The sequence below is a fragment of the Caloenas nicobarica genome, chromosome 23 (genome assembly GCF_036013445.1).
Source record: "Caloenas nicobarica isolate bCalNic1 chromosome 23, bCalNic1.hap1, whole genome shotgun sequence".
Lineage (NCBI taxonomy): Eukaryota > Metazoa > Chordata > Aves > Columbiformes > Columbidae > Caloenas > Caloenas nicobarica.
Genome location: NC_088267.1, coordinates 3,623,168 through 3,649,260, shown reverse-complemented (window position 1 = coordinate 3,649,260; position 26,093 = coordinate 3,623,168). Strand labels below are relative to the sequence as shown.

General features: G+C 47.3%; 1 protein-coding gene across 1 annotated transcript; it reads right to left on the bottom strand.

Annotated features, from left to right (window-relative positions):
* Positions 1–904: 904 nt before the first annotated feature.
* On the bottom strand, positions 905–26,039 carry KIAA0319L (KIAA0319 like). Its single transcript, XM_065650479.1, has 21 exons — positions 25,732–26,039; positions 24,435–24,601; positions 21,458–22,152; positions 17,732–18,029; positions 16,414–16,515; positions 15,468–15,565; positions 14,731–14,818; positions 13,444–13,536; positions 12,639–12,771; positions 11,297–11,525; positions 10,613–10,736; positions 9,926–10,058; positions 9,195–9,343; positions 8,741–8,892; positions 8,417–8,555; positions 7,946–8,105; positions 6,820–6,962; positions 6,580–6,702; positions 6,001–6,091; positions 5,555–5,646; positions 905–4,235 (listed from the first exon to the last, which is right to left on the bottom strand). The coding sequence occupies exons 2-21, from the start codon at positions 24,574–24,576 to the stop codon at positions 4,048–4,050; spliced, it is 3,372 nt and encodes a 1,123-aa protein (XP_065506551.1). The 5' UTR covers positions 24,577–24,601; positions 25,732–26,039; the 3' UTR covers positions 905–4,047.
* Between the last annotated feature and the right edge of the window lie 54 nt (positions 26,040–26,093).

Here is a 26,093-nt window from a genome sequence, read left to right as displayed (position 1 = left end):
GCGCTCTGTTTGCCTGCTATTTTTGGCAGCCTCCTAAGAGCTCCTCTCAGGCTATTAATAATGAGAGTGCGAAATTCGTTTGGCCTCTCCTATATAAGGCAAGGTAGAGGCTCAGAGGCAGCTAAATATACTGGCGCGTGCGGGAGCGAGCGGGGAGGCTTTGGCACCGAGTGTGGAAAAGAGATTGTTTGAACAATGGAAAGACGGACTCACTCGGTGCACAGAGGCCGGAGGGATGGACGGAGGGTGACAGTGGCCATGGTCCGGTGCCACAGCACCCGCATCGCAGCCAGTGCCCCTCAGAGAGCGGAGCAGGCACCTGCAGCAGTGATGCTGGGCAGAGCCCCTGCTCCAAACCAGCCGTGCTCTCCCCTTAACCAGCACGTCATTTCTGTCACTGTGTCACCCCCATGGCCGCAGGGCCTGGCAGGTGTGGGAGCTGCTGTCCCTGCGGCCGCCAAGGCCGGGAGAGCCCAGTTGGAAGAGACGAAGCAGCAGTTCAGGGAATCCTGGTGACTGGAGGCGATGGGGAGCAGCACCAGATTCACATGGTCGGAGCAAGGACAGCGCAAGGGGAGGGTGAGAATGTGCGCGGAAAGAAAAAAACCTGCTCTCCCACCAGGCTCCAGCCAGAGCCTTTTGCTTTTTTAACTCCTCCTGGTCACGGGCGCTGCTCGGGGCGGGACAAGCGGAGCCGAGGAGCTCGGGGTTGGGTTTGCGGCTGCTCTGATCTCCCTGACTCGGTATCCTGGTCTCAGCCTTGGGCGGCTGCAGCATCACAGTGCTGGGGGCCACGTCCACGCAGCCCTTTCCCCAGGGGTCTCAGCCACCTCTGTCCCTCGCTGAGTTGTCCCATTAGGAACCATCCCACACGTGAAACTGGAGAAAGAAGCTGAGCAGCAGCAAAACATCTTCCCTGTTTATTTGCAAGAAACATTTTGTATAGAAAAATTACTTTTAGTCTTGATCCAAGTAACACCGCAATCAACAAACATTGTTAAACCAAAGTTCAGACAGGTTGGGCAGCCCCGCTACACAGAAGAATAAAGAAAGGATTGAAGAGCAAATTGTTTTAAAACTAGTTCGCAACATTTGCCGCAAACATCTTAACCAGTGTTTGAATACGTTAAAGAAAACAAAATCAAGTGAAGCTGATGGTTCGTCTAACAGATGTCTCAGCTTTTAACTTCCACACACGGGTAACCCGTAGCCAGTGTCTCTAATTGTGCAACCGCGATGCAGAGCAATGCAGAGACCGTCCCCAGCAAGGTCACTGTGCTCGGGGACACACCAGCGGTGACATTGATGACTCCACCAGGGAGGAGGAGAGGGTGGCGAGGGGCTTCAGCATCCTGCCTTTGCTCTATGCGCACACACCTTGGGAGAGCTGTGTGTCCACGGTGCGTTACAGCAGACAGTCCACCTGTCCCCCAGCTCGGGGGGTCTCTGTCCCAGCCTGGGGTGTCCCCTCGGCTCCCTCCTGCTCCCACATTGCTGCGGGTCCCCGCTCCCTGCAGCCCTGCGTGGCACTGAGGGTTAAACGTGGAGCGAGGAGGAGGAGGAGAACACAGCCAGGGAATGCTAATGGGAGCCAGGAGTCTAACGGGAGCTTGTGCTCTGCTGTCACAAACCTGCTGTCACAAACCTGCGCTCAGGGATGACAAATGACTAAGGAGCGAGGAAGCCGCCCTGACCGGGCTGCTCGGCGCAGGGGGAACGCCAGAGCTCACCGCAAAATGCAGCCTGGGCGGGCAGTGCTGCACCCCGACCCCGGCGTGTGGCACCCGCAGCCAGACGCGAGGATGGAGAAAAGAACCTCCGCTAAACAAAGGTGTGGGCGGTAACAGCTGCACAGATTTTAATTCTTCCCTCTTCCGTAATGAGAAGCCAGGCTTGTTTGAAAGCAGCATCTGCCTCTCCTGAGGGGTTCTGATCCCTGCAGCAACCAGCGCCCCATGGCCGAGCCCCCACCGGCTGCAGGGGGACTTCCCCAGATGGGCAGGGACAAGAGGCTCAAAAAGCACAAGCCCCAAGCACCAGAATGAGAGAGAATCCAACGTCTCTGCTCTAACAGCACAACCCGCTTCCAGGCACAGTCCCGGGACCACATCCGATCCCTCCCCGCACCTTCAAAACCGCATTTTCTCGCAGTTTGTTCAACTTACATCCAAACAAAGGGAAACGCATCAGAGTGGTGCCACCCAAGAGTTAAGCGTCCGGCCATCACTCAGCTGACAGCAGCGGCTGCAGCCGGCACTGGGCTGTGTCCCTTTGAGACCTCACGTCACATCGAAGGGAGCATCCCGGTGTCAGCCCCATCCGTGTGTGGTCCTGGGCGGGAAGGAGCTGTTGGGAGAGCGGTTGCAGGAGCAGCGGGAAGGGGACGCTGGCGCTGAGCCACACGGACAAGCCGCCGGGTGGCCCTGCCGTGATGATGACAAGCGAGAGGCAAGTCCTGCACCTGGTAGAGCCGGGAGGGCTCGAGGCTGATGCTCGGGAGAGCCGTGGGCTCCAGCACTGGTGCCCGAGGACGACAGCTGATGGCCGGGAAAATAAACTTAGCAGCAGCCATGACTACATTCAGCGAGGGAATGTTCCCTCCCATTTGGTAGTGTTTAATCTTCATCTAGCTCAACACAAATCAGTAGTGCAGCAATATAAATACAACCAAGGAAGTTAAAGCCTTTTGGCTTTCAGAGCTCAAAAAAAAAAAAAAATCCAGCAAAACAAGTTTCCAGTTTTTAAGTTAAACACAAAGAAAGGCAATGAACCACCCACCCATCCAGAGGAGCAGTGGCATCCTTCATGCCAGCAAGAGGCTGATTCCTGCCCGAGGACAGGGGTGCAACTCGTGAAAGCAGCACAGTGAGATAACGGAGGGGTACGGGAAAGGACCCCCCCGCCTGCCAGAGCCCAGACACGCGGCCAGCGCCGCCAGCACTCACCACACAATGGCCTCAGGTACTGAGTTCCCTTTTCCACCGACCAAAGGACACCAAGCGTGCACGTCCTGTTGCGTTAGGAGCACATGGGGCTCTTCAGTTGTAACGTGATGCCACTAAGCTGCCAGGCAGAGGGAGCAGCCAGTGGCTGGGGACCCAAGATAGCAACCCCTGTTTGCCTGGCTTGTGCAAATTTTCAGGTAAAACAAAACAAAAACGGACCACAGTACATGGCATTTCATAACTGAGATATGGTTGATGTCCAGACTCACGGATGGCTTGGCGACCCACAAAGTGCTGGGGCCGCTGAACATGTCACAGCTTTAGAATTCAGCCAGATGTTCGACACAGGTAGCACAGGGGGGTGTCCTCCCCCAGTGCAGGCTATCACCACAGACAGGTCAGCCTTCCACATCCCAACGGCCACCGTGTCACCAATGCTCCCGGTGAGAAGGGCCTGACGGTAATTTGGAACAGCTACAAACACCCCTCCTACCCGCGAGCTGACAGAGTGTGACCACAGTGTCTAGATTCCCCCTCCTCTACACTCCAAAAGCAGCCAAGTGCATGTGAAAGGGCAAGTGTAAATTAAAATAGTGCTTAAACCATTAGGGGAGGTGGGAGGAAAAGAAAAAAAGAGCCGTTCGACAGCAGAAGTAACCCGTGGTAGGCTGTAGGAGCCTGAAGGGAGCTCAGAGCACAGCTCGAAGCGCGGCCTCAACCTTCCTCCTCCGAGGAGCTGCCGTGGAGCCAAAATCCGAAGTCCCGGGTGTTTCCTCCGTGCAGTCCGAGTGGGCCAGGAGGGTCCTGCAGTCGCAGTCGCTCCAAGTGGTTCTGTCCTGCCACTCTCCAGACACCAGCTCTGTCCTTTTCCAACACTTCATCCGGAGTTCACAGTTGCTTTCTCCTCCCTTTGATTTCCCTTGAAGTTCAAATTCAAGTACAACCAGTTTTAACTGAATGAAAAGAAACCCACAAAAACAAAGTTATTTTCTGTGAAACAAGTTAGCAGCATTGTCCTCATCGAACCGGCCACCAAGGCCGGCGTAGGACGGGCACAGGAGCGACCTCTCCCGCCAAGCTCGGCGACGGCCGCCCCAGGGAGCTATAGGATTTCCTCCCTCTGGTTCTTGGCTTTGGGCGCCACTTGTCCGTTGCGCAAGGAGCCGTTCTGGCTGCGGAGCAGTCTCCCTTTCTCGCGGTCAGGCCAGGTGAAGATGGCTTCATCGCTGTCCAGTTCGGATTCCGAGTGCATCAGGCTGGTGTTGAGGACCTGGGCTTTCTGTCTGCCGCCTTTGAAGGAGACAGATTCCAGGGTTAAAAATAGTTTTAACACTGGTCAACAACCTCACCTTACTCCGTTCCCTCTTTAAGTCTCCTTTTCCTCTCACGCCAAAGGGGCAGCCTAATCAGACTTCCCTGTTTCTGTCACTTATTCCCTCAAACGCTGAAGCCAAAGCGAGTCTGTTTCAGACACCACAGAGGTCAGGACAACACTGGGAGAGAGTGCAAAGTCCAACAAACAGGTAGGAAAGAAAATGACATTATCAGAAAGGGCTGTGAGTACACATGGGAGCTCTGTCTCCCTGACCTTGCTCAGGGCACTGTCTAAAAAGCTCTCTGAGGGCTAACGGCTGTAGGAAAGAGAACAGGCAGGTGTGTGAGGGAAGATTGCTGCATTCTTACTGCCCTCCCTACTCTCATCTCTGCTTCTCCTGCCTGCAAGGGAGGAGAGATAAATTAGCGGGCTGCATTTAGATTAATGCACAAGGACAGGAGAGACACATTTACCGATATTGTCAGCAGAGGAAATATTTAAATTTAGCTTTTCCTTAATGGAGAAATGCAACATTTCCTCTGTTAGCAGAATGCTCCCTGGACATATCTAGCAGGGAAAAAGGCTTTAGTCAGCAGCCAGCCTCAGAAGAAGCAAGATGAGTTTAGTTACCAGAGAGCAAATGGTTGAGGCACATTTGCTACAGACTGCAGAACAACGAGCCCTTTATTTAACAGTGGGGCTCTTCCGTGCGAGGTGACAGATGGTCAGATTAAAGCAGAATTGGGTGCTGAGGGAGGAAAACACACCCTTTTCAAGGATATCTGTATTTGTGCAGTCGGGACAGGCGGGTTCTGGGAGGATCTGTCCAATCAGCTCTTGCTGCAGTGCCCTCCAACGCTGCTTTGGGCACTGTTCACTTCGCTGGATCACCAATAAATGGGATAGCACTAGGATGAGCAGTTATTTTCCACTAGCACACACGGATCAGGGACTATCTTCCCCACACAGTTACAACAGATTTTCCCACATTTCCCTCCTTCGCCAGTCAGTCAGCAGGTGACCGCAGCTCGGTTCAGGTATCAGATACAATCGCAGCAAAAACGCTCCAGCCTGAAATAACTCACTGATCTTTGCAAAGCCCCTGACGAGCAGTCTCTACGACAAAAATGCAGCCAGGAAAACACTGGTAAGAGCCCTGAGGACAAGTGCCCGGTGTGGGCCAACAGGCCTGTAGCCACACAGTTTGCTTCACCCTGGGATTTTAAGCCCACTGAGGAAGAGTGTTCTTAGTCAGCACTCTGGAAACGCTGAGCTGTTCCTTCTCATGTTTTACCTGCTTTGGGATTTGGTTTTAACTCCAGGCTTTCTTGATCCGTTGCATCCAAAATCTTGTATTTGCTTTTTCTTTTGGATTTTCCTTTTCGTCTAAAAGGTAAGAGAAGGAATTAAGAGGCAGTCCATTTCTAAAAAAGCCAGATGAAAAAACAACTCTGATTTTCAAAGCTTACTTGCTTATTTCAGATTATGTTCATATCACAAAGTAAAACATTAAAAACATTGCTTTAGTTGCACATTTAAGGGTCAATCCAAATCTTGCTTCTCAATTGAATCCAGAGTTCTAGGACTTCAATATTTCACGAGAAACACTGAGTAATGAAAACTAACATCACAGGGCCAAGCAGATGACCTGCTGGGACGATGGGTTCAAATCTTGCACCTCCTCATGCAGCTACTTGGCTCGGAAACACCGATACGGGGGATTTACAGCCTTGCTCCTACCTCTTACAACAGCAGATCACCATCCAGGACAGGATTCCAAAGGCAACCACAATGAGAAAACATGCGATGATCACATACAGCACGCTCCACTCTGAAAGCAAAACACGCCAGAGATAAATATGTTTGGGCACCTCAGAAAGCTGACAGCGTGTGCTTTAGGTGATATTCTTGGAAAGAGAAAGGTAGAATTCGAGCCTAGCATCCGTCACTGCCAGCAACACTGACTCACCTACGGAAGCCAGAGGCTCGAGATCGAGTGTGTGGACTCGCTGCACAAAGGCATTTTTCAATGTCTGTTGATTTATAAAACTTGCTTTTCCTGTGGCAGGTGTGACTTCTACACTAAGAATGGTCTCAACTCTCAGTGTGTGTTCACCAGGGGTCTGAAGGAGTCACTTCCCTATCAAATATCGCCTGCCTAGAAGGTAACGTGTAGCAAGCCCACGGCAGGGACTATCTCCTCGTGTCAGCATCGTGTCAGAGATACCGTGAGAAGGCAGGTACCCGTTACTCTGCCCCGCGGCTTTCAAACGCTGTTTGCTTTCCAAAGATGAACAGTTCCAGGGAGGCCGCACATACCGCAGTTACTTTCACCGTCCCCCATCTGCGCCCTGATGAAGTTCTCCATCCAGAAAGGGTCACAGACGCAGCGCTTGGTGAAGGAGTCACAGCGCCCATGCTCGGAGCAGTTCAGCTGACACGCTAGGGACCAAAACCAGTAAGGTCAACTGAATGGCTCGCACGTGAGGCAGAAATGGGACGGGACAGTTCAATACGGGCAGTCCCTGCAGAGCCCGTACCACAGCAACTTGTACTTACTGACTGTATTGATTTCTAATGCCCGGAAGATGAGGAAGTCTGACTGTTGTTTCCGTAGTTCGTTTTTTAGAGTCCAGGCTACCTCTCGTCCTTTGAATATCTGGTGTGGAGGCTGGTTCTGCACAAAAAACACCATCTTCGTGCTGCAAGTCAGACAAAAATGATTAATCTGCTGCTTCTCCAAACATCAGGCAGAGCGCCATTCTCCCCAATCTGTCACTAGAGGGGTTTATTCTGAATCTCATATTTATTTGAAGGCCAGACTCCTGGCTCCATCTTGAAAGCAATAATGGTAGAACTGGTCATCGCATTAACTTTATGATAGAACAACTTGCTCCACTACGCTTGCCAGGTTTGTAGAGTCCTGTATATCCTTCAGATTCACAAAGGGATGCATGGATGTTTGAGATTTTTTATTACCAGTGAGCCTATGAGTCAACGGGATATTAGTGAAGCTCTCAGAATATGTGGAAAAAAAAACCAAAAACACAAAAAAACCCAACAAACCAGCAGCTGGGCGAAAAAAAAGTCTTTTTTAAACAGTACAAGTTACTTTGATCATCAAGGCAAAAATGGGATCTTAAAGCCATCTGTCAGAAAATAATCTCTGCTCTTTTATAACACTTCCCTCTTGTCTGTCTACTTAATAAACATCTAAACAGATGAAGCATTCATTACAAGAATCCCTTACTTGCCTTACTCAGTCAAGAACAGTGGTAACTGGCCTGGTCATGGCAGGGATAGAAAAGTAATATTACAACAAAAAGTGCTGGCTCTTCTGTTCTGAGCTCTTTAGATTTGCACAGACAATGAATTCTGATTTTACTGCTACAGCAGGCAACTTAGACACAAAGGAATCGACACATTACTCAACTCAGGAAAATCCAAAGTGTAACTGCAGACTTTTTGCTGACTTGCTGCATGACTTTAAGCATGTCCCTTGAACCTTTTTCAGTGCTTTATCTACCCAAGACCTGCTTGGCAACACATACTGGCAGGAATATCCATGTTAAGCAGTATCTCTATATGTTCCGATTGCCCAATCTGCTTCCCAAGAGAAAACCCCCCTTGGTTTACTAAACCCTCAAGCGATTCCCCTCCATGTACCCCCTCAGATGAACCCTACCTTTGTTCCGTGTACGGCTGGATCTTCTGCACGGTAATGTCCGAGTCGAGGACCCCCAGCAGAACCCCGATCTGTCGGATGAACATACCCTTCTGCCTCTCGGTCAGTTGGCTCACATTAACATCCAGAATTATCTCCACAAGGTTATTTTTCCTAGGATCTAGTGAGAACACGCATCGTACAGATCTTTAGAACTTCTATTTAACAGTCTGGGTACAAGTCAGGTTTCTAAAATTACAGAATCACACTGTAGGAAGAGATAAAGTCGATGACTTTCACAAGTAACAACAAGCAGGAAGAGTCGGCCCCATAAAAACACAAGAAAATACAATCACATCCCCCAAAACTTTTGACTTTTACAGTTCTGAGCTGGACTAGACTACACATTTTAATCTCAGTACACCGTATCCAGACAGAGGGCTTGCTAGTGTGCTGTAGGCACACGTAGTACAGCACAAAACCCAGACTCACCAGGTTTCACTTCCACTGTGGTCCTTTCCACATCACTCTCTCCTTTGGCATCTGTTACTCTGAGGTGGAACGTGTAGGTCCCTTCTACCAGATTGGACAGGAGGAGGACGGGATGATGGTCTGAATTATTTAAGACTTCCTGGAAGGCAGCGCAAAATAAGCATCAGGAAACAAAGGATCAAACTAGCTCGATAGATCATCATACTTAAGGATATCACTACAAGGCAACAGGTGCCAACAATCAGCCTTGCGTTTCCTCAGGAGCTGCCAGCGCTACCTCTCACTGACTTTTGTGGTGCTGCCATTTAAGAAAGGAAAGCTCACCCCAGCGGCAGGGCTCCCCTCATCCCGGGTCCACAAGTAGCTGACAATTCCCTTATCGTCAGAGGACTTGGATCCATCCAGCTCAGCTGTGTTTGTGGGCAGGGTGATGACAACATTTCCAGAGATCTTTGCAACTGGCGGCTTGTTTATCTCTAAGCAAACAGAAAGAAAGCAGTTGGAGAAAAATCTGGTAATACCCAACCAAAAATTGCTGCATTAGATCTTTAGAAATCTCTGTCTAACCCTGGGGAAGAAGAAAGTAAATGATGTACTGCAGGATTCAGCTGAAGATACTGCTCCTCCAGAAAGGGCAGAGCCTTGGCTTAAAGACATTTCAGTGCTATCTGCAGTATTTTTTACCTATTTTTTATTTTGGCATGCTTCTGAACACAGGTTTTGCCGAACTGCTCAGAGCTAACCTGCGTCAGGCAGCTCAGCACATGGCTGGACGTACCTTCTTTGACAATGACGTTGACGGAGCTTTGGCTCTGCAAGTTCCTCTCATCTTTAACTGTCAGAGTAAACTCATATGTCCCAACTTGGAGGCCAGTTACAGTGGCAATGCTGCTGTTGGCGTTCTCCAGCTTGACGCCATCAGGGCCCCTGAGCAAAGCACAAGAGGATCTGTTTGAACTTGGCACAGGTCACGGGAGCTTGTGTCACACCAACCAGGAGGCTCAAGCTCAAGCAGAGTTTATGGGGATGCAAACCTACAGTTGCCTGGAAATACAGAGTCCACAACAAAATGCAAAATTGTTTTCTCCAGTTACAACAAGATAACCAAAAGCGAAAGCGCAACACTCAGAACAAAAACCAAGATTTCTGGCAGTTTAGTGTTTTGGTTATTTTTAAATCAGGAGAGCACTGATATCAGCATTTAAGTAAAGTTTACAAAAAGTGGTACTTTCAGCAAAATCGGCTTGTAAACTGCACAATGAGCCAATTTTTTTAAGGAAAGGTATAAAGAAAAATAGTTTCTTCATTTCTAAGAGCTGTGCACACTTTGCATTAGAAGACAGAAAAAGCTACCGCAAGTTGCTCATAGGCTTTTTCCTGAACTCCCTGAAGCACTTCAGGGAATTCAGAGTCTGAAGGGAAGCAGGACAACAAGAAGAGGAGAACACTGCCTCATCCAAACAACGAGCCAGAAGGCCCTGCTGTTATTTGATTACAGATGATACACACCGTGTTTTTTCCCAAAGAAAGGAGACAATCTTCTGGTCATCTGAGCTCTTGCTGCCATCTAGAGTGGTGCTGTCCACAGGAAGAGTTAATTCTTTATCAGGACCAGCATCCGCCTTTGGGGGCTTATTGTTCTCTGAAAAAAGATTACAATATTTTTCATACACATACCATAAAAAGTGGAGCTTAAAACCCCAGCATTAAGAAGTTTCTCCATGATCCCTAGTGTGCTTATTGCCTGTTATCTCAACCTTGTACTCAGAAAAAGTGAGGTTAAAAGCAGTTAAGAGTTCAGATCAGCGTTTCATTCACACATCTGCAATAAAATGAGAAGAAAATCTAGGAGTTCTGATTTTTGCTCTCATTCTCTAAGCATTGCTCCACTTTTCCTGCTCCTGTCCCAGGACCAAGCACTGTGGGCAGAGACAGCTGCTGAGAAATACGATCCTGCCATCACAGCGGGATAACTTCAATTAGACTACATTGTGTAAAATAAGCGAACAGCCTAGAAAGGCAATATTCCTAGAAACATTATTTTGTTCATTCATCAGCAACATACCAGTCCAGAATGGTCCTAAATTAAGCAGCTTTTCTGAAAGCAGCACAAAGCTCCCGTGAGACCTAGAGGATGCTGACAGATTGATGCTCGCCTCTAAGCCTGGAATGGAAGCAGCAAAAGCAGCAGCTCACCTGGCTGGACTATCACCGTGACCTCTGCAGTGGACTGGTGCCCAGCAGAATCCGTCACTATCAGCTGGTAAGTGTAATCACCTTCTTGCATCGCAGAGAGCTGTAAGACTGGTGTCCTCACCCCCTTCGAGAAAACATAATCATGTATTCAAAATAACCCCTACACGGATAATAGAGCAGAAGATTCTACTTCTAAAACAACTATCAGCAGCAGATCGAAGGGGCTTCAGTCTGGCTCCACACCTGGCAATTACACCATCATTGATTCCGCTACCACTGATGTTCTGAGAAGTCAGCAACCGAACAGAGAAAGAACACGCTTCCCTAGCAGGTTAAAGTGTGATCGAGTTGTGCTGAGAGCTGCTGTAAAAGGCATCAGAATCCAAAGCCATCAGGTTTCCATTTCTCTTCATCGTCCATTCTTGAGCAGTATTTAAAACCGCATTGCTCAAGGAAGGTAACAGGATACCAGTGAAAACCTGTGGCCAGACTGGCGCACCAGCTCAGGCACTAAGCCAATACCAGCTTCATGAGGATTTAGTTTTAAGTATATATTTAATCATAACCCTACAGAGCCAGCCTGTCATAAGTCATTTGCTAACAGTAATTTTAAAATTATTTGATTATAGAAAAAAAAGCCAGCTAGTGCAAGATCCAGCATGAGTATGGGAGACCCACACTGACCTGCATCTCCATCACCTTCCCTTTGCTGTTTGGGCTGAGCAGCCACTCGTAGCTGACGATGCTGTGATCATCGGTGCTCTGATTCCCGTAGAGGGTGATGGAGTTCTGAGGCAGGGTGATCACTTGGTTTGGGCCCGCGTTTGCCACTGGAGGATAATCCACTGCTTTGTTCACAGTCAGGTTTGCAGTGGTGGAGTTGCTGGCACCATCCGAGTCCACTACTGTTAGACTGAAAAAAACAACAAAAAAAAAAAAAAGCAGCGAAGACCCATGGTTATTGAGCTGAACACAAAACACTGGCTGAAGTTAACTGAAATGCAAAAGAAGAGTTAGAAACCTAAGACACTTTCAAGAATAGAAGAGTTATTTTTTTTAAGTGAAAAAACCCTATGGTTTGAGGCAACCATGCTTTTTCCAAATAGTAATTTCCCCCAAAGGCCCAATTATCAGCCTCAAAGTGATGCAAGAAATTCAGTCATGTCCACCTCTAACTTGAAATCTACCAACAAGTTTCAAAATAAAACCATCCTAGTGAAAGATCAGCAGCTTTTACACAGTTGTGATGGAAAAGACCTCCCTGAGCATGAGACCGCTTCCCAACGGGAGATGTTCGTTAACACGGACACAGAAGTTCATTAATAACCCACCAGTGCCCTGAACACCGTGTGCCTCTGCAGGTAGGCCGGCACCACAAAACAGAGCAGCTTTCTGCTAAATCTGGATCTGAGCATCAACCTGATTAGTTCATATACCAACTGCTTAGGAGGAAAACAGTGTCCAGTTATGGATACTCAGGTTTATTTTATTTTAACTAGATCTGCTGATGCAGCATGTGGACATCATACCAAAATGCAGAGCAAAGGAAAAACACAGAACAAACATTAAAGTAAAATCAGCTACTGTCTATTACTCAGGTATGTGCAGAAAACCATTAAGCCTCATTAACTTATCTGGGACAAACACATTGCATTTGAAAACTGGATTTAAAGACTGCATTTCTTCCTAAGCCTTTAACCAAACAGTTTAGATTTGACATTTCAAGAGACATTTTGTAGCGCTGGCAGACCATACGTTCCCTTCTGCCATCATCTTAGACCAGTGCTACAACTTAAGAATAAAAAGCAGCTGGATAGCTTATCTCTTCTGGAGTGAAGAGCTATGAAACTACCTGAAAGTGTAGGAGTGGAGAGAGAGAGAGAGAGAGAGAACATCACAAAACAGAGTTCTCTTCGTGATACACCTTTTCTTTTTTTTTTTTTTTTTTTTAAACCAGACTAACACTTTAGGAATCTTCTACATTTTAAGGGACGAGAATTGATCAACTCTTGCAGGTATAACCCACCTGAAGGTGTAATTCCCAGGTACCAGATTGGTCAGTGTCAGTATGGCAGTGTCACTAGAGACCTTTTCCTCCCGCAGAGGACCCTTCAGTTCTTCCCAGTGGTAGCTGACAATTTTATCATCATCAGTGCTTTCTGTTTCAGTTGCGGAAGAAAACAAACATACGAGGAGTTGGAAAATGCTTCACAAACCCCAGGTGTTCAGTCCCCTACTTCAGTCCTGGGCTTAGCAGCCAGAGGTGGGTTTGGTTCAAGCCCAGAGGTCTCTGTTGTGCCCAGATACCCAAACCGTATCCTCTTCTCTACCTTGTTTCACAGGGATACTCAAACACTCTTAATCCCAGGTTTGTATGTGTGCTGGGGAAAGACAAAAAGCCCAAACCAAAACACTAACAAAATACTAGTTGGGGTAAGACAACCTGAACGTATGCAAAGAAAGCCCTGAAAAGCTCTAGTGCAGGCTGGGATCAGGAAAGGTGGTGTGTTAGCTAATAATGTTTGAAGCTTAACACAAGAGGCCAGTAATTTTGACTGACAGTAGTTTTTCTTATTCTAAGCAGCAACCTCTAGAGGTTTTCCTTTTTTAGGAATTGGCTCAGGCCAGTGCCCTTCAAAAGGAAACAGGGAGAGATGCTGTCATGTGCGTATTCCCCTCTCCTGACAAGAGAGGCTGATTCTTTTCACTAAAGCATGTTTGACCGTGTCACAGCCAGTTCCTCTTCAACTTTATCCAAAGGGTCAGCCCAGAACCAAACATGCAGAAACTAGGCTTGCTAGACTACTGCTCTTTAAACTGCGGGTACTCACGGCTGCCATCAATAACCGTGGAAATGGTTGGCAGAGAAATCTCCTGGAACTGCGGGGACACGATGGCAACAGGAGGCTGATTCACCCGAGGCTCTGCAACAACAACCAAGCTGTTACAATGACATCTACAGGCAGATCGCAATAAGAAAACCCTGCCAAGGCACTCTGAAAAACCACTCTGCTGTTGTGCATCATGAGCAGCAAGCAGAATATACGTTGCACATCCTCTTCCCAGCTCTATTTACCCGTCAGTCCTGCAGTCAGTGAGTCCAGAGCGTGGAATTGCCGCGCCACCGATCAGACTGACTGCAGAGAATTGCACAATCAACCACAGCGACTCGTGCTATCAGCAAGTTGTACACCAGTGCGGGGAAACAGTGCTAACGAAAGGGATTTAAACAAGCAAGGAGGCGAACAGCCACACTAGTCCTCTGGAAATGGCTGCACTGCATCAGTTCTCCCATACTGGGGCAAGCATTCCAGCACAGACCATTCAAACAGAGCAGCACCTAGAGCTTCCTGCCAAAGTTTGGCTGCTGCTCTGAAAAATGAATGATTTTGATGCATGCTGCCAGCTGCAGATTCACTGCTTATAAGGAAATGATCAGCAACAGCATCCAGAAGGCCAGCCACACACTCTTGCTAACTTAGGGAGTGCAAGAGCACTTCTTTGCCCACAAAGCTTGTAGAAAAAGTCTTGCTGAAGTGTACAAAATTAAGGGGGTTTTTTGCATAAAAGGCAATGCAGAACCTGTGGTTGCCTCTTTACACAGGCCATCTAAAAACTGAGACGTGGTGATACATTGAGCTCAAGTTGCTGTATCTACACCAGCCCATCTGCAAACCACGTCTTAGAATGAGATTGGAGTTAACCTTCCTGGGGTTGGGAATGACATTCTTTACTGCACAGGGAAGAAAAGAACCTCCAAAGGAGCTTCAAAGCTCTGGCTTGCCTTCACTTTGTGTTCCTGCTGCTATATGCTTTTTACCTGGTTACAGCAAGTTTTTACTGAAGCAGTGGCATTTGCTAAGCACTTCTGTATCAGTGTTCCAGCTCTTTTAGTGAGCACCTGGCCTGTATGCAGTAGAGCAGAAATAGCTATGTGTATTAGCAATAGCTTCACATCTCAACAAATAACTTAATACATATATATACTGAGTTCACAGCACAACGAATTTTCACTGTGTTAAACCAGGGCCCAGTCAAATACGCAAAACACCGTGGTACAGGTATCGTGGTTTGTCAGGGAGAGATGAAGTTAAGAAAAGACAACCCCACCAACTCACTTGGATTCACCGTTACATTCACGTAACCCTCTCCACGGGCGTTTTCACCATCAACGACGACTTTGAATTCATACAGACCAACGGTAAGCTGGAAGCAAACATGAAAAATTATTTACCTTCAGGCCGGTACCACCTTCTCAGAAGCTGTGAGAAGGTCCAGTTACCACGCTTGGCACAGCAGCACATTAGACACTGGCAATTATGCTCCAACCTACACATAAACAGCAAGGGATGGTTTCCATGCCAAAACGTATTAGATATCTTTTAGTTTACAATGGCTATGCAGAAACCAAAGACTAGTAATTTTGTTCTACCACAGGTGACACAGGATTGCCAGTCAAGCTTTATTTTCTAACAACAATAGGCAAACAGAAGAGAGATAACGGAGATTAGTTCAGGTTGTCTGGGCACAGGAATCTGTACTAGCAGGTTGCTTTTGCGCTGAGAAAGGCTGCATGTAAGAGAAAAAAACCCCTCTCTTGTGTATTTTTACAAAGGGAAGTATTTCTTCCCTTCCTTCTTAAATCCTGAAATCAATTTCTTTTTTCCCTTGTGCCAGATCAATCTCCTTTTTCTAAGATACTCAGAAGAGCTTGCAGCCAAATGCTGGCTGCCTGCCCATCCTGCAATTTCCTGTTCATCCTGAAATCAGGTACAAGTCTTTCCTGGCTGCCAGGGACCCTGTCTTCTCCACTTGCCATTTAACACAACAGGATACAAAGCAGCAAAAGCTTTACCTTAGATAACTTAAGAGTCTGCGAGTGCTTCCCTTCCATTTCTCCACTGTAGTCTTTTGGATGAGTAATCAATTCCCACTCATAGGAATAAGTGGTTCCTTAAAAAAAAAAAAAAAAAGGTCCAGACATTAGTTTTTACAAGACTGCCTTTCTGCCATGCTAAAGAAAAGCAAAGGCATTAAACATTTACAAGGCACATTCTGCTGCACTATAGAGAAATGAGACAGCTTGGAATTTGAGTCACAGCTTTTTGGGAATATACCCAGGGAAAGCGACAATCTGTGCTTCTAAAAACACATTTACTCTGGAGCCAAACCCCATCTCTCAGCCTCTAAGGCATTAAAGAGCTTTGGAACAATCACAGCTCCAGGATAATAGGAGAGAAAAGCCTTATCACGCTCTCAAATCCTGCAGACACAACATAATGCCAGTTTTTGAACAGGAATGCATCTATCCCTGTTGCTGCACAACACATAACACACTTGCCTCTCCTCTGCAATCTCCCACTACCACTGTGGACAGAGCTCTAGAGAAGAACTTTACAAATATCTGTGAATGATTTGCATGATGAAACGAGGAGTGTTTAGAAATGTCTTCCTCAGCATACCAACCCCAAATCAGACTCCAACCCACCAAATGAGCGATCGCTTGCTAAAACAGCTTGTCGCCCATCGGTAAATATCACAAACAGATGCTGAGGATCCGCTCCTTCCTCACACACTCTTAGGGAATACGCTGTCTGCCAAATCTAATGACTGTGTAGCACTCTCAGGGCTTTTTGTGTCTTGCTGTTTTCTGTGAGAGGTAATAGCACAGGATGAAAAATTCCTACAGGAAAGTGTTCTCTGACAAAAGACATTTGCAAGACTATCCTTATTTAATGCTGTTTATAATGCCTACTCGCCATTGTCACAAGCCCTCAGCAAAACCCCCCGGGAAGCCTTACGAGGTGGTGGCTCAGGAAGCACAAACGCGTTCAGCTGAACTTCATTCTTTGGCAGGGTCACTTCAACGCTGTCTCCAGCAGAAACCACCAACTCCTTCATAACTGAGGGGGGAAAACACAAAATTGAAAGAGAAACAGGAAAAAAAAAATTAGATACGTACATAAAAACCACCTTGGCTTTGGAGCCTGTGGAATAAAAACAAAGGTATAAAGAAGCCACAATATTTCTTTTTTGAAAAACTGCTTGAGGTTGATTTTTTAAAAGTCTGCATAGCTACCACACCAAGTTTGGGAACTCAAAATACAAACCTGTTCCTTTTACTTATATTTTCTTTTCAATCCCTGCTTAGTTTTCTTGCCATCCCATTTCAAATAAATTGACAGGTAGTTTGTTTTTAAAGACTTTAGAACTATGGCCAGTGACATTGTTTTTCTGCCTGTTATTAGCATTAAGGTGACTAGAAAGTTTACCATATTTCTTACAAGTGCCTCTCACCCTCCTCTTCCCTTCCCATTTGCTTTATTTGTGCCTTTTTATTATTGGGCCTGGGAATTAAGCACAGAAAACAAGAATTAAAGTTGCTTTACCCTAGTTTGACCCTGGGAAAGACAATGTTTCAGAGATATGCACAAAAAATCCGAGTTAAAAAAGCTGGAAAAAATGTCATTAAACATTTAGCCTTTCTTCCATCCAGCTACTGGAATTAACCAGTTAACTAAAAGAAAACAAATTCATCAAATTCTTTTTTCCCCCCTTCTCAATTACTCCAGATCCTGGGATATAACAACTCCAGTCTTTCAGCTGAAAAGAGTTCCAAGGCACAAAGAAATCTGATCTCAATAGGAAAACACACAAACCAACCAGACAAAAAAACCCAACCAAAACCCTGTTTAGCAAAACTGCCTTTCACATCATCTTTGTATTACTTAGCAAAACGAGGAGGTTCTGGCTACATTACTTTTCCAACACAAGCCACTGAAGACATTTAAAATATATTTTGAAGTTTTAGCTGGAGTAAGCCCTTAAAAACAATACTAACTTGTCAGCACCAGCATCCAACAAGCTTCCTGCCAAAACCATCTCCGGATGCAGCACTTCCTTCACACTTTCCATTTGTTCCCTTGTAAGGGAAAGGAACTTGTGAGATTTACGGTGCCAAAGTCCCATTCTCAGACCTCACGAGTTAACGGGGTCCAACGACCACCTGCACTGAAGCACGTACCTCAGCGCTTTTTCAAAGGTACCGTGATTTCTGAAATTCTATTTTTCAATACCGCAATGGGTTGTCATCAAAGCCTGACCAGATGATGTTCTCACCTGGCGTGGTGGCCGTCGTACTCGGTGACGGTGACACAGCAGCGCTGCTCTGGGTTGTAGAAACACTGCCGTTTGTGGGGACACCACTTGGCACTGAAGTAGCCGTCTGCAGCTTCGGTGTGCTTTTTCCTGGCATGGGGCTGATCGTGGGCAACACGTCCGAGGCGTGAGGATGGAGCAAAGCGTCCTCTGGCTGCCCAGGCTTCTCGGTCTTCCCTGCGGCTGCCAAGCCCTGTGCCACAGGACTGGAGAATGCAGCCAGCACTGACTGGTCTGGTGCAGGTGTTCCTGTGGAGATCTGTAAAGGAAAAAGTTGGCTTAGTTTGACTTGAACATTGAATGGCACTTTTGTTTCACTGTGTTTAAGTTGCACTTCACCTCCACCAGTTCGGGAGGCTGTAAAGTCCCTGGTTTGTTTTTCCCAGAAGCAGGATGTTTTACTGCTCCCTCTTCTCTCTTTGGAATTGTTTCTCCATGTTCTTCCTCCACAGCTGATACGCCATCTCTACCTCAGCTGAACACCAGTTAATACTATACATTTAGTTACAGCATCTTAAGTCCCATGGCTATTGATGTGGCAAACCTGACAGAAGGTCTATGTTCAAAATTGCAGTGAGCGGAGCTAAAAGAACAGAGAGGTGGGTAAGACAGGAACAAGAAACAGGGACCAGGAACTGGGGTTCATTTGGACCATTTATTTTGGCCATATATTCCTTTTTCTAAAGCTGTGCAGTTGGCGAGCACAAAGCAGGAAGATTGCAATGGCATTTTTATGTAATAATCAAATCATCGCAGCAAGGGGAGTATTTATTTCAGAGCTACTCTTCAAAGCAAGGTGACCCGACGCAAACATCTCCCTGCGTGCGCGCCACGGGAGATGCTGCCGGGGCAGAGACCTGCGCTCGCGGGCAGAAAGTCCCCACACATCCATACACGACGAGCCACCTGATTGAAAATAATCAAAGTGGCAGGAACAATTTCCTTTCTTTCATCAGAAAATCCCTTTTATGGTACCTAGCCCCATTCCAGTTCTTAGCCTGCCAGGCAATACTCTTGACAATTTGCCTTCCACTGACTCTATTTTGAGAACATCTGCTAAATATTTTAAATGGAGCAAATTATCGTCTTTGGCTTGGGAAGTGTTTTGGAGCTGAATTGCCCACCACTGCTCCCCACTCAAAAGCTCATATTGGAGGAAATATTCTCAAGCTTTCATACTATGCTGTTGGCATTCAGTCCAGGAAACAGCAACTGGAAGAACGCTCTAGACCAGGGTGGACAACATCATGCTCAGTAGATGGCCTGGGCTTCAGAAAACATTAAATGCCAGTTGTAAAAATAAAGCCATCCTACACGTACTGCAACAGCAAGCCAGGCCAGGAGTAGCAATGAAGGCTTCTCTGCAAGAAGGTTGGGGTTTTTTTTCTTCGGTCTTTGGCAAATAATTTCTTAACTCTACCGTTAAGAGAGATCCTCTTCCTCCCAGAAGTCTTCAGGATGAATTGACAGCCAAATGTCTGCAGAGAGCTCGAATTAGATAAGCTTTGCCTGGGGCAACGTAACAGTCAAAAATGCCTCTAATGCTTGCAAGCTGAGACACTTCTTATCTTTACTCCATAACCCCAAATTCTTTAAAGCAAAGAACAGAAGATTTCATTCTTGGAGATAAATGAGGAGCAGATGAGAAGTTTGCCAGCTGTCCTATCTTATTAGCATAGGAAATCGAGAGAAGGGGCACATTGGCCTGAGTGAATGAAGGCAGAAGTGTCAGACACTTGATTCCCATCCCTGCTTGCCTTTGGCTGGGGATAAATGACCTGGTGCCCCTGAGAGTCCTGCGTCTGTCAGACAGAACTAGAGCAGCGGAATCTGCACTGAACCTGAGCTACTCCAAAATCCAGCCCAGGTGAAATTCTATTGATTTCAGCATATGTGTAACTCTACTTATTTTGGCCCAACCCAACTCCCTGCTGGAGCATCTCCCTCCTGCAAAGACTGGCCACCTCCCAACTCTACAGCCCTGGATGTTATATCCTTGGCCTAAATTAAACTGCTCGCAGATCAGCAGCACAAGGACAGCTGCATAGCTTGCCTTATATTTTCCCTGTGAAAGCTGGATGGTTCAATAACCAAGGAATTAGCCCAGGGCTGCATAGAACTAGCTTCAGCTCAATATGCCTGTTAAGGTGGATTTTTTAAAATTCTTTCTCCTCCTCAGAAACTCTATTCTAAACCTCAAAAATGTGACAGCCGGGAATTCCATCGCAGCAAATAGATTTTAGTAACAAGTTTTTATTTTTATGAACCTGCGTTCTGTCAAGAGATCTGGACCTTTATACTAGTAAAAAATCAGTCAGGAGAAGAAAAAGTTAATGACACTGGAGAGTGCTTCCTAAAGATGGGAAACCCTGGATACCCAGCAATATTCAGAAGCTGATTAATCCATGTTATTTAATATTTGCAACCAGTTTACTGGACAGGCACTGAGCAGTAATGATGTGACAACTCAGAACTCAACACTGCAAACTTAACAAGCAGGGAGATAGAATGGGGCCACTGTGTAAATATCAGATATCAAGAGGAGGAAAGAACAGGCAGGGTGGAAACGCTCAATACTGCAGGGGAGAGAGAAAGCCGAGATCTTGAGTCAGCCCTAAATGCTGCGGGGTTCTGGAAAAATCAAACATTTGCAAAGTTTTTGCGGGTGATTTCACAGGCCGGTCGGGCTGGCCTGGCGCACTCAGCCGTGTCCCTTGGCCGCTCTCCACATCCTGCTCTGCAGGGTGGGGGCTCCGGGCAGTCACAGCCCCGCCTGCAACCAAGGTTTGAACACAAGGGAAATACATATATATATTGAACACAAGACATTCACTCAAGTTCCCAGAAGGCGTCAGGCTTCAACAGCGCCAAATCCTAGAAACACGGCAAAATGTATTTAAGGAACAGCTTCACAAAGTAGAATTCTTTCTATTTCACCATCACAAGTGCATGGGCTTTCTGGTATGATAAGGCTCAAAACACTATTTGCAGATTTAAAAATAGAAAAATCATTTAACAATTGAAATGTGCCAGTTTATCTTTAAGACTAACATCTAGATTTACTAGATTAACATTGTACATGTTTGGAGTAGAGACTAACTGGTTTCACTCAACCAAGGCCAACGTAAGCTTTGTGGATTTGAGAAGCTGAAGTAGTCTTAAAAACTGAGCGAAAAAGTTGGCATTAAGATGCCACCTCAAGCAAGCAGGCTGACGTGGAAGTGCACTGGAAAGTCCATGCATGAGTCTATAAAATAACATATTTAACTGCCTCAATTCACCACTCAAAGGAAAACAGCTTATTTTATTTTGTGGATTACAGGTAACAGTTTTCAACTCCCAGGCACTTCCACTGACATCACATCTCACTCTTCTTCTCAGTTGGCAAGTACACTGTGCGATTACACAAAGGACAAGCATCATCATGACATCCATCTCCCCTCACCTTCCCAAAGACACTTTATCCCACCGAGGAAAAGGGAGGGAAAAACCTCCACCCCCCCAAAAAACCCAAACAAAAACCCCAACCCTTGGCCTTGCCACATTGACAGGAGGCTGAAAACAGAAATCCTGAAAGGTTGACTTAAATCTGCTGAAGCGATAGGAAAAGTCTACATAAAGCAGACTGAGCAGGAAGGCAAGAGCTGGCCAAGGCCGCCCCGTTTCTGCCCCAGCAATCCCACTTACCTGTGACAAACCAACAGCGTCTGCGTCGCTCGATCTATTCACATTATTGCTGGTAGGAGGGAACGGGCTTTTGGGTTTCTGCTCTCTTGGGTTCTGTCCATCTGTCAGCGAGTCCTCTTGATTTGGATGGCCTTCGGGAACAGGCTTGTCTGCCACTAAGCGCCTCAGTACCTGATCCTTCAAGCGCTCTGCTTCGCTTCGGCTGCTTCTGGATTTGCTGTGTGGTGTTCTGGCCGTGGCCTCAGCGCCGGAGCTCACTGCTCTGTCCCCTCTCAGGACTTCCACCCTATTCCCTGCCAAGCTCCACTTCTGCAATGACCTCCGCAGTCTTTTTCTCCTCTGGACAGGGATGTCCCAGTCCAACCGCTTGTGAAACCAGGTCTTCACATCACCTTCTGTCTGAAACTTTAAGGAGCGCTCCATGCTTTTTGATTTCTTTAAAAATACCAAAATAGAGTCAGAAGCACCAGTCCTGTTGGCCTGACACATGCCACGCATAGTGCAGTTCACCTGGACACACAGATTTTTCAAGAACCAAAAGGCATCACAGGTGGGGCTCTGGCAGCAAGCGCTCTGACAGGACCGGACGGTATGAAATCCTTCCAGAAGCTGTAAACGATGATCTTCCCACGATCTCAAACGGCCACCAAACAGGATCTTCCCCGGCTCGCATTTAGATCTGTTCCAGATTGCATCTGGGAAAGTGGAGGGAAAACGAATAAAGACAATTCTCAACCCTTTAAAGCATTGCACAATAGATCCTCATCACTATTGTTAAGATTAATTTAGAGCACAAAAGTAACACGTTTTCCTCTTCCATGCTGGCTGATGCTTGAAGTCAGCCACTTGACTGAAATTCTCCATTTGAGGTTACATCTCCTAGAACAGAGGTCTGTGAGGCCTGTCCTCACCACCTGCTCCACTGGAGGGCTTTCTATGACAGAAATTACCTGTCAAACACGTTTTTGAAGAGTCAAGTTACTTCAGATCTCAGATCGATGGTAAAGCAGCAACTGCTTTGCATATGGATTTGGGTTTTTTTGCATGAAAAATTAGAGTGCTTGCAGGGATCAACGGATTAAAGGCTTCCAAAATTCAGAGCTCTGCAGATTAAGGACTCCCTAAAAATAGACTAATGACCTATAGGACTGTTACACTGTGCTGTGTTCAGCATCCAAGGGATAACAGGTCACTGAAAGATTACTTTACGAACGATGTCGCTGGATGCTGAGTGGTGCAGCTGGAGGCTACGCTCCAGAGCTGGCTCCCTGCCTGGCAAGAATGGAGCTCCCGAACACAATGCAAACTGGAAACTTTTTTCTCCATTAAAATAAAGAAGTCTGAATTTAATTTAGAATACCTCAGTCCCCATTTCTTCACAGCATATAAAGAAAAGTTCGCAGCAGGCTCACAGAGTGGGATGTTTTGCCAGGGCCAACTGCGACACAGAGGCAAGGGGGAGGTATTTTTCTGTTCAAGCCTGGAGCTCACAAGCAGCGCTCAACCTCAGCCTCCTGAAGCAACAACCCTGGAAAACTCAGTGAGAGCAGAACAGCACAGATAGATGCAGGGGTCTTCCACTCCGGCTGCCTGAAATCTTTGACTTCAGGACTTTGACCTCCAGCCACAAGGACACTTAACTCCACACTACTGAGCTGACAAGGAACTCTGACCCTCCAAATCACAGCTGCTACCCAAAGCTGGTGACAAAGTGCTGCAACCTTCCCCTTCCTCCTGCACCTGGGGAAGAGTCATATGCGTGACATTCACACAATTCATTTAAGCACCACGGCAGCGAGCAGAGCTCCTCAGCCTACACTTGCAGTTCATCTCTGGAAAGATGTGTTTGTTTTTCTTGGCTTTTTTTTTTTCTTCCCAAGTTTGGCAGTACAAAAAACGCTGCTCTCCTCAGGAGTTCCCATCCTGACGATGCAGCTCAGGGCTCTGCTGAACAGCAGCGGAATGGAACGGACAAGAGCAGTTTCTATTAATAAGCTCAGGTTCACAGATTTGCCCAGGCACTTAATCCCTCCTGATATCGGATTAATGATTAAAGACTTGACTCCATGGACTTTTTAAATCTGTCACATGTAACCAATTATGTCAAAATAATTCCTCTTGCGTAATTCCGCATGATCACACCAATTTCTAGGCAGTCATAATTCCTCCTCAGTTTAACAAACGCTGCTGCCTAACTGACACAAACAAGACCAAAAGAACAAAAACTCCACAGTGGAAAAAGTGTCCACATCAGGATAACTATGTCACGTATAATTATATTTGTTTCCGCACATGCATCACCCTTTGAGGTTTAAGCTCTCCAAAGCAGATCAGCCCTCAAACACTCACTAGGCAGCAGCCTGGAGAACATGTCCACATAACCTAGAAGCAAACCTTCTGAACTAAGATCTGGTAAATGCTACATGCACACATGGGAAAAACACCACTTCTTGGTGAAGATGTGGCCTAAAAACACTCCCAGGACCTTAACGCATCTCTCTGAAAAGTCAGAATCCGAACTTCTTCAACTAAAAAAAACCCACAATCCATTATGTGAAAATTTCCATACAAGCCACCAACTTGGTTATTTACTTGAGCAGCAGGTTGGTTACTCAAGTTTGAACAGGAAATAAAAAACTCCATAACAATTGGCTGTACGCAAATACAGATTATTGACATACCGTGTTTAGGAACAGTCTTAACATTTGAGGGCTTAAAAAAAAAAAAATTCTTGCCTTCCCAACTTGCTTCAAGTATTCCTTAGATGAAATTATTTTCCCTCATGCCCCACATCCCTCCTGCCCTTTCGACAGCTCATTTAGCAACCATTAAGGGTGGGGCTTTGTTTGTTTTTTAAACCAGCTACAATGTCTACCAGTAAATAATTTCCCTTTCCTCTCAGAACATTTTAAACAAGTGAGAGGGATAAATAGCATAAAAAATACAGCTACGGTCCCAGAGACAACAAAAGAATCACCTGCTGAGGAGCACAAGGCACACAGGCAGGCGCACAGGCAGAACAGCTGCAGACCTCTCCGCTCCCTTGCTGGCTTCCCCAGGCAGTGTCGTGACAGGAATAGGGCACTAATGCTGAACTTGGCTTCCAGCCTCTTCTCCATGGCCTTTGTGAGCAGCAGTAGGGTTCTGGAAACAAATAAGATAAGAAGCACAAAACATTGACCGACAATTGATATGTTCTTGCACAGACCAAATCGACGCTCTGAAGAGTGCGGAGCATTTGTGGGGCTTATCTTATCTGCTGCGACTTAGTCCAGCTGCTGCTAAGTAACTATCGATGTACGACACTAAAACGAAATCCAAAGTAGCCAAGTTTCCCGTGTTGAACCACAGAGGACCGCCACGCTGGCCTTTCCCATTACCCTTGTGATTTCCTCATCCACCACTTTCAGTGGCAAAATACCTACTATCACAGCCTAATGGATTCAAAAGACATGTTTGGGGAAATTTCATTTTGAAATATGCCCCAGAGAACGGACACCCGGGCAGGACCACGAGCATAACAGAGGCTCCGATTGACTCCCACATCTGCCTGGCCGTGTCATCGCGGGCATGTTGGTGCTGGCTGGTACCAGCCAGGAACACAGAGACAAGACAACAGCAATACTGAGAAACATGGAGCTAAAGACTCGTTTTGCCTCGTATTTTGCTCTGCAAGGCACAGGTTATTAAAGCACTGATGCTCCTTCTCAGCCTTCCTAATGCTAAAGGCTCTTTTACAGCCTTGTGTGTTACTGAAATCAAAATTAGCTCTGGGCAATGCAACATCAAAACATGAATTATTTCATAAGTAATAAACGTGATCTGTTTCCAAAGGCTAATGAGCTACCATTAGACACAAGGAGTTAAATCTGCCATTTATGAAGACTCAGAAGGAACGTTATTTTAGATCAGTGCTTTGCTGAAACACTCAGCGCTTGTCAAAATCCGAGGGAATTCCACTCAACCGGCCGGCCGTGAAGGGCGAGGGGCAGGAGCCTGACAGGGGCGGACGCGGGAGCGAAACGGGGGATCCGAACCCCCGAACCCGCGGCGGGGGACGGAAACTTTCCACCTCCCGGCTCTCGGCCCCGCCGGCCGAGGACGGCTCGGTCCCCGCTGCCCCGGTGACTCAGGGCCGGGGCGCAGACACCGACCGGCCGGGCCGGCAGGACCCGCCGGGGGCGGAGGCCGCAGTACGGAGCCCCCGCAGCCCGACAGTGCCCCGGGGCCGCGACAGGGCCCCGCCGGGCGGGCGGGAGCGAGCAGGTACGTACCAGGGGGTCATGGCGAGGCGAGCTCGGCGGCTCCTCGGCGGGCTCAGGCGGGCGGCGGGGCCGGGCCGGGCCTCCAGCGCGGCGGGCCCGGGGGCAGCGCGGCCTCCTGCCCCGCGGCCATGGCGGCGGCGGGCGCCCGCTCACCCCTCACCCGGAAGCTGAACCGCCGCCTCCCGGAACGGGGAGCGCCTCAGCGAGCACCGTCCGGTGAGCGCCGGGACTGCCGGCTCGCATCGGCTCGGGGCGGGGCGGCGCCGCCCTCCCGCAGCCAGCGGGCCAGGACGCCGCGCAGCCACAGATGATTTGCCCGCAGGCCGCACGGAGGCGGTAGCTTCGGCGACTGGCCAACAAGGCGGCAGGCG